Source organism: Geospiza fortis, unplaced genomic scaffold (genome assembly GCF_000277835.1).
Source record: "Geospiza fortis unplaced genomic scaffold, GeoFor_1.0 scaffold40, whole genome shotgun sequence".
Lineage (NCBI taxonomy): Eukaryota > Metazoa > Chordata > Aves > Passeriformes > Thraupidae > Geospiza > Geospiza fortis.
In genome coordinates, this window is record NW_005054297.1 from 18,642,486 (window position 1) to 18,655,313 (window position 12,828).

At 38.3% G+C, this 12,828-nt stretch overlaps 1 protein-coding gene across 1 annotated transcript in view; it reads right to left on the reverse strand.

Moving 5' to 3' along the window:
• The window catches only part of PRIMPOL (primase and DNA directed polymerase), a 15,684-nt gene extending 2,884 nt beyond the window's left edge, over positions 1 to 12,800 (reverse strand). The window contains exons 1-11 of the mRNA XM_005415532.2: positions 12,676 to 12,800; positions 10,424 to 10,495; positions 9,037 to 9,221; positions 7,891 to 7,982; positions 6,805 to 6,946; positions 5,332 to 5,479; positions 3,760 to 4,044; positions 1,956 to 2,118; positions 660 to 757; positions 170 to 256; positions 1 to 83 (exon numbers count right to left, since the gene is read on the reverse strand). The exon at positions 1 to 83 is cut by the window's left edge and continues 20 nt beyond it. Of these exons, the coding sequence (XP_005415589.1) occupies positions 1 to 83; positions 170 to 256; positions 660 to 757; positions 1,956 to 2,118; positions 3,760 to 4,044; positions 5,332 to 5,479; positions 6,805 to 6,946; positions 7,891 to 7,982; positions 9,037 to 9,221; positions 10,424 to 10,442 (1,302 nt within the window). The 5' untranslated portion in view covers positions 10,443 to 10,495; positions 12,676 to 12,800. The remainder of the gene's footprint in view (positions 84 to 169; positions 257 to 659; positions 758 to 1,955; positions 2,119 to 3,759; positions 4,045 to 5,331; positions 5,480 to 6,804; positions 6,947 to 7,890; positions 7,983 to 9,036; positions 9,222 to 10,423; positions 10,496 to 12,675) is intronic.
• Positions 12,801 to 12,828: the final 28 nt, after the last annotated feature.

Below are 12,828 nucleotides of genomic sequence, written 5' to 3' on the forward strand. Positions count from 1 at the left end.
TCCGATATTTTCACACCAACGATAACCAGAAATATCATAAATAAGTAGTTCTTTGAGAGAGAAGTAACTCCATTGTCTTATCCCTGAGGGAAAAAAAAAAACCCAAAACTTTAAATTCTTTAGAAATAGTGCTGCAGAAGACTCATTAAATGTAAGGTGGTCTCTTTACCTCCTTGTAGCCCATCTTTATTAACCAAGGAACGAACAAAATTATCAATTTCTGGATATGGCGAACCCTGGTAACCTTCCATGGGATCTGTAAAACCAAAGGCCACAAACACACGCTGTTAGAGGGTTTGCCACTGTAATATGCCACTGGAACGCTTACACTTTATATAGAGCATAGGCAGAAAATGTACATGAATCACATCACACTCTTAAATAAAACCAGGGACAAAGCCACTGTTACTTTCTTGTAGATCTTTAAAGTGCCACCCCCAAGGTGTAGAGGGAGCTGGACAAAGCAAGACAGCTGTGGTACAGGAGGGAGGGTCAGCAGCATTCAGGCGCTGCAGAGCATCCTTCAGTGCAGATGCACTCTGCCTCCTGCAGAAAGGCAGCTGAAGAAGGGCCCTCCCAGAAATTACCAGGTGTACCAGTCACACAACATTTACATTAGGAGTATTTTTTTTCTATGCAGTAGAAAAGGCTTGAGGTACCTCTGCTGCTTCTGGTAGTTTTACTGTTTAAAAAAGCAGACATTTTTCTCTCCTCCTCTGAAAAGCCAGATGACAGAACTTTTATGTCATCACTTGCTCTAAAGGAAGGGGAGAATACAAAGAGATGAGTAAGATTCTTACAGCATAACACAGTACAATATAAATCCCTGTAACATCCCACAGGCTGGCACAACATGACACAGCCCTGGGCCCAGGGGTGGGCCAGGGGACCTCCAGGGGTCCCTGCCTTCCTTGACCAGCCTGTGATTCACTGTGCACCTTTCCCTTTTCCTGGAGCACTTTCCCTTCTGGCCTTGGCAGTTTCCCTGACTCCCACCACAGTACAGGGGTTCCTCCCCCTCAGCAGCAACATTTGGTTCCTGGCCAGAGTCCCAGGACCCACCCATTTAACGACTGCTGGTCCACACTCCTACAGCAGGATGTGCTCTAGATGTAGTATTGATGCAAATATACCCTTTGGAAGGTTTCTTTTTTTTTTTCCTCTCTACAATGAACTGTTTTTCCTTGCCATATTGCTAACTGGAAGCCAGATGATAACAGAAGTCTGAATTCAACCCAGCAGAATTTCTCATCCATATTTATGATGGATTCAGCTGATGCCTATGATCTGAATACACTGTTGAGTTTTTTTCAGTTCAGGATAATGAATGTTTCAGGATATAAAATCTGAAGTCAGAATAAGTACACATTTTCAATAAAAATATTAATACTATTTTAACCTTTCTGCTACAGCAATGATTAGGATCTTCTTAAGGTAAGGTATGACATATCAGAGGTTTAGATTAGATATAGAAAACTTGATTATTGTCTGTACAAGTACCCAGCATATGGAGGGGTCTGCATCAAATGGGAAATCAATGGGTATGCAAATAACCACAGACAGACCCTCTGTATTTCTTATCCTACTTTGAAAAATATTCAGAATTCTCATATTTAACTGCCTAGAAATCTGTTAAGTTTTGCTTCCAGAACTACACAGAATCTGACCAAACCTAATAATGGTTATGTTTTGGCATTTTGAGTGTGTATAGAGAAATGAGGCACAATTCAGAGGCTGTAACAGATTTGAAGGCAGGTTTAACAAAATAACAAGACTCCCAAGAAATTTTTATCTTCAAAACCAAGAAATTCTACTAGGAACTCCTAAATTACACTATAATAATGTTAATTGAATAATTGCTTATTCATAATATTTATTTGTAACTGCTACAGGAGAATTATCATTAAAACAGATATTTAAAAATACCGTATATTTGACTGGAATTAAATAATTACCCAGTGTTGCAGATTAAAGAGGAAAGAAAATATGCCTCTTCCAAGGAAACATCCTTTTCACAGTTGGGGATAAACTTATTATCCTCTGCTATCTTCAGAATCACATTTTTTCCTGCTTTTGATGACTTATACATCCGGAAATTTCTATTCTTTGTATAAACTCCTACGGGAAAACAGATATTTCTTAACACAGCAGTCCTGGCTAGGAATTAAGATACTGAGCCCTTGTAAATGAAACCATTTTCCTTAGGCCCAGCTAAGAGTCTAATGAATGGACAAAAACTGTTACTGACTGGCTCACATCCCATAGAAGAAATGCAACACAGCAAGATCATGCACACATGTACACTTTTATGTTACAGAATAATTAAGACAAATGCTCAACACCTCTACGTAGAAATTTTAATCATTCTGACATTAGAATTGTTAGAAGTTTCCCTTCAGTACAAGAAATTGGTTCTTTCACAATAACTTTTTGAAATACAGCTGAGCCCAAAAAGCTGCACAATTATTTTAACCAGAAAGAACTTAATCAAACTTTCTGTTTTCTGTGGACTGCTTCACAGCTTTTCTGAGGCATGTATCAGGAAAGCTTAATTCCAATCTCAAACAACGAAACAGTGATCAGGTATCTTAACATTATATAATCTAATAATAATTGATTGAGAAGGTGAGTTTTATTTGCAGGTTGCATTTGACTTTCATTAAAAGAAAAGCACTTACAGAGCTCATACAAGAAGAACATCACAAAGCTTTCAGTCACTCCAGCCTCATGATGTAATTCAGTAGTTCAGCAATTTTTACTTTAGCTTTCCAATTCTGAGGTAATGTGTGTAACATAAATACTGAGGATGGCTAATTATGGGAAACTAACATCAAATTCTTAAAAACTGAGGCAGGAAACAAATTGTTTGGATTTAAATTCCATTTACAAATGTGCTTGAAAGAATTTGAAACAGTAGGTGAAAATAACCCTTCTGACTCAGTAACAGAGAAGCCTACTGTAGCCAACTTTGGGATTATATTTCAATAGATCAGACATACTGAAGAGGCCCCATAAAAGTGATCCTGAATTCCATGAGAAGAATTTGAAATTGAGGTTCTTCAGAAGAGTCTGAAGAAAAAACCCAAGGTAAAGTCCTGAAATGTGTAACACATTGCTGTGCAAAAGCGTGCTAAGCTATTTTCATTTCCCTGAGATAAGGCAAAAAGCAAAAAACCAGATATGGAGTTAAAGAAGGGTGGAACTTTCAAACTCTAGTTTGACTATGGGAGTTGTGCTCCTGGAGATTTGTAACATTTTAATACCATGAACAGGCTATGCCCAGCTGGGCCATGAAGTGCCCAATCCAAAATTTCTATTATTCCATCACTGAAAGCTAACAGCTGCCATTCCAAACAAGGAAAGAAGACTCAATTAATACATGTAGAAGAATACAGAAAGCCATGCCTGTAAGACTTCTTCTTTTATTAAGCAGCTTCTAATTCAACTGAAATAACAAAAATGCAATATATGCTATCCTCTTTCAATCCAAATGGGAGCACTAAGCCCTTAAGGGGAAAAAAAAAATTGTCTTGTGTGAAAGAACTACTTTAAACTTCAGAACAAAATAATTAAATGTAGTAATATAAGAAGTTCCATAGACCATGAATCTAAGGTCCCTTTAAAGCACAGCACTTACAATGACAATTTCAGCATGTATTTAAATCCTGACCATAGGGACAACAGTAATCTAAGATTAAGGAACATTTCATTCTTAACCTTTGTTGCATCCCAAAGAGGTTTAAAACCACTTATACCTACCTAGATCCACAAAAAGCTGCTTGTTGCCTTCTTTATCGTTTACTATTAGGAAGGAAAAATCCAAATTTTCTCCCTGGTGTGGCATTTCCATATCCTTTGTTTCATGAGCAATGGCTGGCCTGTCTTTAGAATCATCTTCAACAGCTGGGAGGTTTGTAAGAGAACCATCTAATCCAGCTCCTGCAGAACACTGGAAAACATTCCCTGCTTCTTCTGTTGGAATCACAGCAGCCCTACTCCGCATTAATCTTATGGCAGGCTGCAAAATGGTTCTCACAAAGTTACCTTAAAAACAACCAAAAAGGCCAGAAGCAGAAGAAGTCAGTTATGAGTCAAGAAAGAACTTAACAGAGTTTCTGTGCAAACATTTCTCAGAACAGCCAAGATGGAAGTGGCTGAAGTTCGGGGTCTTTTTAGCCCTTCTGGATTTTTAAAAAGAAATATTTTGACCAGCCCACTGTATAAAATGGTTCTGGCCAGTGACTGAGAAACCAATGCCTCGCAAGAATTTGTACTAAACAGCTTAAAAAAACCCAAAACTAAATACTAACAAGCTCAGATTTAGGATTCTAAAAAGCTTGTGACTGTCTCCTCACTACTGTTTTCCCTAATTTCACTTTCAGAATGATCGAAATGTTGTATTTACTGATGTAGAGATCGACCAAAGCTTACTCAAACAAAAAATTACTTTTACAGAAGTATTTTGTAATGACTTTTCAAACTCCCAGTATTGTAATTCAACTCCCATTGTAACTCCAGGCTCTGCTAGATGGTAACCAAAGACAGACAAATAAAAACCATGGCCAAATTAGTTCTAGGGAGAAAGCAAGAGAAGATAATAAATACAGATGTGGGGAAAAAACTATTAAGTGGAAGGAATACTGGCAAGGATGATTCTGCACTGTTGGATGAAGCTTCCACGGGGAACATGAATGAGTATGAAATACTGTTCCTCCCATGCTACATCTCAGCAGAATGATTCAGCATATCAAGCATCAAAATCATCATCCTCATAATTCATTACAGGACTACTGGGGCACACAAACGAGTCAAGACAACCCTAAACTGGCAATTATCTATGTTGGAGTTGCTGTATCTGAGAAATCCCGACTCATGAAAACAATTAAAATTGCTTTCAGCTTTCTCTTAAGCATGTTTATGCACAGGGGGCTTGAAATCATCTTTGTCCTGCCTTTTTGACAATGTGCTGAGCAGAAATTAACTGTATTTAGAGCAAAAACCAGCAGCTTTAATTGTTAAGACTGACATTAATCTGAAAATTAAGGAGCCATAGACTTGCCAGTTTCATAGAAATCAGTATTTTTGTAAATAAAACATACAGGCACAAAAAAAATTACAATTTTGTAAACACATGCTAATTACAGGAAAAGAAAGTAGAAGATGAGAAAAAATGAGGCTTAATGAAATAGAGAGTAATTATGTGTATGCTGGGAATACGTATTTGTTTCCACATATAATTCCATTAAAAAAATACTCGTATGGGAGATGGCACTGTATAAAGTCAAAACCTTACCTTTTATTTCTAGGTGTAAGAGAAAAGAACACACTTACCAATATGAGTGTTATCCTTAAATACAGTCTTTTGGGGTAGAAATATTAAATGCCGACTAAATTTTTCATCAGTACTGGAATCCAAGTTCAAGACATCTTCCGATGAACAATTTACATCATAAAATTGTTTTAATTTTTGACTGACAAGCTGAAATTATAAACATTATGTTGTTTTACTCTAGTAGTTGTAACTACAAAACCTAACACAAATTCAGATTCTACATTTTTCTCAAGTTCTTTTTTTTTCCCCTCATTTTGAGCATACAAATAATTTAATTCAAACTAACCCATATCGAGTTTTAACCAAGTTTGAAATAGACTTTATTTCCTTAAATATGCAAGTCACTTAACACTTAACAGTGATAAGCTGAGAAGACTTCCAGTTTCTCAGGTCAAAGTCTGGTGAGGAGGCTTTACCCTGCAGGTTGTTTTCCACCACCAAGCAGTTCACACCCACAATGACAATGTTTGCAATGCAGACTCACAGGAGTGAAAGATGGAGGCTGTCATGATACACAGGGCTGGTGAGCTAATTCACTGTGATGATTTAGCTAATTCAGTGGTACCACCCAATGAACAACAACTAAGCAGAAAACAGATTTCACTCTAAATTAGCTCTAAAAAAAACCTTTCATAAACCAAGCTAGTGATTACTCATGTTTAGGAGTCGGACTCAGAACCTAAAGATCTGGAAGCTTTGGGTTTCAGCAGCTCAGATCCTCCACCCAGCAAATCCAAAATCCTCTTCTTAACCTGAGGAATGTCTACATTTCAGAGCAGAAATCCACAATGGATAAACCCCTCCAGATTCTGTATCAATGAAGGGTTCTTTAAGAAGGAATTACCTCAATAATCTTTTACTTTTCTTCACTTCTAGCTAGAGACAGGTAGGTGACAGAAGTCTCACAAATAGATATCCACTCAACAATGAGATCTTATTAAAACCAAACAAATTGGTAAATGCAGTCTCATGATGTTCTCTACATCATCATTTAACTAAATTATAATGAACTGTCATCTAAAGAAACTTCCAGGAGAGATTCATCTAAGCCTTGATATAAGACTGCATGATTAGGCAAAGGGAATGAACTGAGGAATACATGAATGGACCTTTATTGATGCTACTTTAAAGAGTACCTAAACATTCCTTCAATTTTACAGCCTTGAAGTGGCAGAGCACATAAAACAATCTTCAAAAGTACGCCTGCCATGTCAGTAAACCTGCCATGAATACAAACAGTCCAACAGCCATCATTCTTTATTTCTGTCTTTCAATTAATTTTTTGTCTCACTTAGATTAAACCCTTGCTTTGTTTAAAACAGTATTTTTACTTAATTGAAAATAATCACTGGGTCTGCAATTCTTTTAATTTTACTATAGCATAATCAATATAAAGTGGTAAATACTTTTGCTTCTTATTAAACTAACAACGAATTCATATTCATCCACAGCATGAGTTTGCTCCAGTTTACCTCAATTAACTTCATGACCATACTCTTGCCATCTGCATCAGGATTTGCTGGTTTGTAAAACTCCAAATCAAAATAAAGTTTGCAAGCATCTTTTTCAGGAATTACTTCATAGCAATGCATAAGACTTGTTTTGCAACCTTGACTAAGGAGAAACAAAAACAAATCACAACCTCTCATGATAAACATGCTTATCAGTTACAAACAAGGATCCTACGTATTTTTTTCTGTAATCAACCATCCATATTTAAAAAATGTAGTAGCCCTAAAATGCTTTGAAAAATTTGTAACTAACACCAGCATCAAGCGTCAGCAAAGACTGTGCGGCCTAGAATTTAATTTTGTAGAGTACTCTCCTCCCCATGCCCCCCAGTCTTACAATACATACAGAAATGTTGAGAATTCAAGGAACTATGAAAACTACAGTAAAAAAACTTAAGTTATCACTCATATGTGTTTAGCACACAGAGATTATATGGAGTTGTTTCTAACTAAATTAAAAAATAATCCCATCATCAGTTTCAGAAAAAAATCAGGCTTTACATATAAAAATTGACTCAGATTTCTTTCACTTCACAGCCAAATGTTTTATTCTAAAAGAAACAAATGGGGAGGAAAGTTCAGTACATGACTGAATTGTCAGTACTTGGAACTACATCATGCAAATGCAAACCCATAAATCAGTTTCCAGACACCTGCATTAACGCCCACTGAAACTGGTGTATGACTAGTCAGAGAAGTATGTTTTTGTCACGTGTTGGTACGATCCCCTGAGGAAAGCTGACAGCAAAAGCAAATCTACTCTTAATAAATTTCAGTTCAACAGATAGAGTACTTAATTCACAGGAAATAATGGCAACCTGCTACTCAAAAGAAAGTTGAAACCCACTATAGAATATATTGTTTTGTCCTTGTGAAGATTTTTCCCATTGCCAAGATGAAACCTCAGGTAACCCATTACAGCTCTGTGCTACTCAGAACAGCAGATGGCTTCTGGGAATACCTATCCACTGATAGCTCTTACCAGGTAGGATATCCAGTATACCACTAATTTTTAGTAACATACAGGGCACCTGCTCAAATACTCACGTGTAATAAAACCAAAGCTCTTCATATGTTGTCACAAGGTAAAACCTCTGTCCACTCTGTGTGTTCTTTTCCAAAGCAAACACATGAACATCCTTTTTAAGTAAAAACATTGAATTTTTTTTGTTAGTTTTATTAAAAAAAAACAGTTTAAATCTTCCTAAGTTCCTACTTGGCATCAGTTACAGGTTAGTAAATACTAGAGAACTATAAACAGATCACTTATCCTTTTCCACACTCAGTAGCATCTAGTTTTAATTTAGAACATCATTCTGATTTCAGTTACATGGGTAAACCTCTGAAGCTTTTCTTTGCTGTGCAGTAATTTAAACTGTTTTCTCTCTAAACTCTTGGTTTTTTTCTGATCAGTATCAGGTGGATCTAAAGGGAGGAGGAACAATGTCCTGAAAGGAGCAGCCTCATGGCCATGACGGCAGGATAAGCTTTATGGACAAATATTCTTCAGACATCATGTTGTTTAGATCCAAAAACGGAAATCTGAGAAGAAAATAGAAAAAAACTACTGCCAAGCCAATGAGAACGCATTTTGGAAAACAGGCTGTTAAGATTACTTAAATACCTGAAACAGGTATGGAGAAAAACACAATACTTTCTTTAAAAATAACAGTCAATTTAAAAAGTGTTAAACTGAAAACAGAGGATACCTTTCACACAATATTTATTTGGCTAATCACTTCTAATCATCTGAACTTGCTACTCAGATGCCACTGGAGAGTTCTATTGTTTTTATTTAGTCTCTGCCTCTTCTTTATCTCTTTTTCTTCCTCATCTTTCTTCCTACTCAATTCTCACTAATTTTCCCATTCTCCTGCCCACCCTGATAGCTTGTTCATCTTGAGAAGGAGCAAATTTATCATTACAATGTTCCCAAAAAGCACTTTTACTGTTCAAAGTTAACACCACATATCAGCTTGTATGTTAGAACAGAACTAGTACTTCAACTTAGAGAGACCTCCAGTGCAACGTGACCTACAAGGGCAAAAAAAAAATACTTGCAGTTACAGGATTGGGAGGAAAAGATCTTGTAAATTGAGAAAGACTTCACTTGCCAACAGCAATTTTAAATGATGTTCAGTCTTATGATGAAGTATATAAAGAGTAGAGACATTTCCCTAACACCTAACATACCTCTTCGCAGGCTTTTACATAATTAAAAGCTTCAGCCTGTCGAGAAAATATTTTCCAAACAGAGGATGGCATAGAGGGTTTGGAGAGTCTTGGTCTATAAACTGTAGGAAGAGGATTTCTTTCATAGTGAGATGCTAGTTCTTCCACTTTCTTCAGTCTTTCTTGCCATTTTCTCTTCATTTCTCCTAAAGCAATTACAGATAGTCAAATCAGTATTAATCCATTTGCAAGGCAATTTTATTTTGAACATATCCTGTACTCCTCACTGCTTTTGATTCTGGTTTTGTTTAATGTAATTTATTAATTAACTGGGAGTAACCAATATTCCAAATCAACGCCCAACTTTGCTATGATATTCATTTTAATATTAAATGTCTCTACACTGTTTTGGAAGTACAAGAGCTTCATATTAACACTATCAAAGATAAACACAACAGAATAAAGACAGTGAAAGAAGGCCTAGGAATTTTCATTTTTGTCTACAGAATGGTATTACGCTCCTCAGAAAGTATACAAACTGTTGGCTAGGCACATTATATCAGTAAGGGGTAAAAAAATACTAAAAGTAAAAGGGCTAAGAGTAAAAAAATATTTTTCTTTTGTGGTTGGGGAGACAAATTAGATAATTAATTGTATGGGAAATACAATATTTGAGTTCATAGGAGGAGTTAAGACATCAGCACTTCAGCTCTGAGCTCTGTATCTTGAAGTAAAAGAACTGAAATCAAAAATGAAGGCTCCATTCTCCACTGCTGACCTTTGCTATTGATCACTCATACTTTCACTTGCTTTAAAAGCTCATGTATTTTCCACAACCTTAAAACAGCAATCTTATCTCTTTTCAAGAAATAGAACCATGCAGTAACTCTTGCTATCTTGCAACCTTTAAGCTTCTAGTCCCATAAAGGAATCCAAATGCTGCAGAGTAATGTAGTAAAGCATAAACACACATATGTACAATTATCTGTAAGTAGAACACCTGCAAATCATAAAAGCACTGCCAGGAAACTGTGAAACAGAGGAAGGGAGGCAAGAAGTAACAAGCATGAAGGGGAATCTTCTTGTTCTGCCCAGCACAACCACTTGGTTCTCCTAACAGCTCCTGGGTTGCAGTGAAAGATGAAAATGAAAATGAGCATACTCAAAAGTATTCAATCCTTTAACAAGCTGGATCCACAAGGCAAATTTAAGTACTTAAATATTCTTGTGGAGCCCCAAAGCCCAAATTTTAGATCCTATCATTTCCCCTTCCAAGTTTTCCACAGCAGAAGTTTCTGGACACTTACATCTCTGCCCACTGTTCTAGGCCTCCAATGTCTTGATAGTCAGTGCCTGCATCAAGTTTAAACCAAAATGTTTTTTCTGCAACAGGGGTCAAACATATTACCTCTATCCCCCTTGTCCATCTTCTGACCTGTGCATTTTCTTCACTCCTTTTTTGTGCTCTTAGTTTTTTTCTCTGGGAATGAAAAGTTACATTATAGGCAATCAGCATTTCTCAGAAGTGCTAACAAAACTTTCAGTTTCATTTTGATATTGCTGGCTGTAAATTAACTGGGTGGGTGAAAAAGACATCCCTACATCAGCATTTTCCCACAAGGTGACCAATAAAAAAGGAAAGGAAAGGAGAAGCCCCATAATTGTTTATTAATTTTAAACTTTCTAGTTATATCAGGCCTTATTTTTGCAGAAACACAGTTGGGAGGATACCTGAACCTGGGAGAAGGGCAATGACCCTTACTTTAAACTGAAACCTACATGGTTCTTGCAGTCCAAACACTTGGTCTCTCAGGAGTCCAACATGTCAAGTCTTTTCAAGGCAATTTCAATTCCTGTGTGAACCATACCATAACACATCTATTTAGAGCACATACAATTAATACTTACAGACCAGCCTTCTGAGCTCACTGGGAAATTCTCACTTCATCCTCCTCGCCTATGTCTCACCAGAAGTAAGGGCAGTACTTATTTGTGTTTGACTTGACTTAAAGAAATTTTGTCACCAACATGTTTGGACTTCAGTGTTAGTGACTCAGCAGGATGACTGCATGGAGAGTCTGGAAAAATGTCTCCTGAGCAATGACTTAAAGAACTTGCTATTTCATCTTCTCTATTTTATGGGAGACTACTTCTTCTCCCTTTACTTCTCATGATAATGACAAAACATATTACCCACACCCGCTGACAACTGAAGCTGAGACATGCAAATCAGCTGCTACTCAAAATAACATTACACTTGTTTTCTGGCTGGTGTGTATCATGCAACATAGTTCTATGGCAGAATTCATGGTCCTTGACACAAATAAATCCATGAGATTTTCTCCCAGCTACTGATTCAGCCTTAGAAGAACACATTAAATTCCTTAACGTTAGTGGAATTCGCTATCCTTATGTTGAGCTGATGAGTGGCACATTAACAAACACTACTCATCTTCCCAACAACAAATGTTCTTCTTGCCCTCCTAACAAAGGAAGTGGCCTCTACAATTACAGAATCATGGAATGGCTCAGGCTGGAAGGGACCACAGTGGGTCACCTGATCCAACCTCCCTGCTCAAGCAGGGTCATCCCAGAGCACGTGGCACAGGATTGTGTCCAGTCAGTTCCTGAGTATCTCCAGTGGAAGAGATTCCACAACTCCTCTGGACAACCTGTTCCTCAAATTAAGATTGCAAGTGCAAAACTCAGTACATCAGACCTGGTGATAAGACCTGAAAAAGTAGGTTAGTACCTGTTATGAGAAGCTGGAATACACAGCTTCCAATGTTATCTGACTTCTGCTACTGAAGGTCAGCGTACAAATATGAAACGAACTGACCTGAAAGTTGATGATGAAGCCAAAATCAGCCCTCAGCGTCAGAGCGCTGTTGCGCAAGGCAGGTCTGTGGGCAGCCAGGGACAGTCACCATGCAGGTGGGCAAAAACCCGGTCCAAGGGTGGTCCTGCCATGGTACAGGCCAGCTCACCCACAGGGATCTCGCTCACTAAGGTCAACAGGGGGGCTGTCATTTAGTAATTATCCCCACTGATTAGTCTAAACGGCCATTTTCTTTACAAACCACCATTCTTTCAGAATGACAGAATATTTTGAGTTGGAAGGATCATCTCTCATCCAACTCCCAGCCCTGCACATGACCACCTCCAAGGGTCACCATGTACACCATGTACATAACAATATTGTCCAAATGCTTCTTGAGCTCTGTCAGGTTGGTGCTGTGACCACTTCCCTGAGGAGCCTGTTCCAGTGCCCAACCACCCTGCAGGTGAAGAACCTTTTCGTAATATCCAAGCTAAACCTCCCCTGATACAGCTTCAGGCCGTTCCCTTGGCTCCTGTCACTGGTCACCACAGAGATCAGTGCCTGCCCCTCCTCTTCCCCTCAGAAGGATGCTGAAGACCACAATGAGGTCTCCCCTTAGCCTGTTTTCATCTTGGTCTGTTCATCTTCTCCAGACTGAACAGACCAAGTGACCTCAGCTGCTCCTCATATGGCTTCCTTCCCCCCAAAGACCTTCCCCATCCTCACGGTGCCCAAAACTGCACACAACATTTAATATGAGGCCGCACCAACATAGTGTAAATGTACCAGAACAGCACATTTGTTTCAGCAGGCAGAGGAACTCAAGCAACAGCGCAAACCTGACAAGGTTTGGGTTACATCATTCACACCCAGGAGCAGCAAGGACAGCCGTACGCGGCTCAGCGCTCAGAGCCCGCAGGGCGCGGTAGCTCAGCGTTCCGCCATAGGGCCCGGCCCGGCGAGCTTCGCCAGGAAAGGAGAGCAGAGGAGAG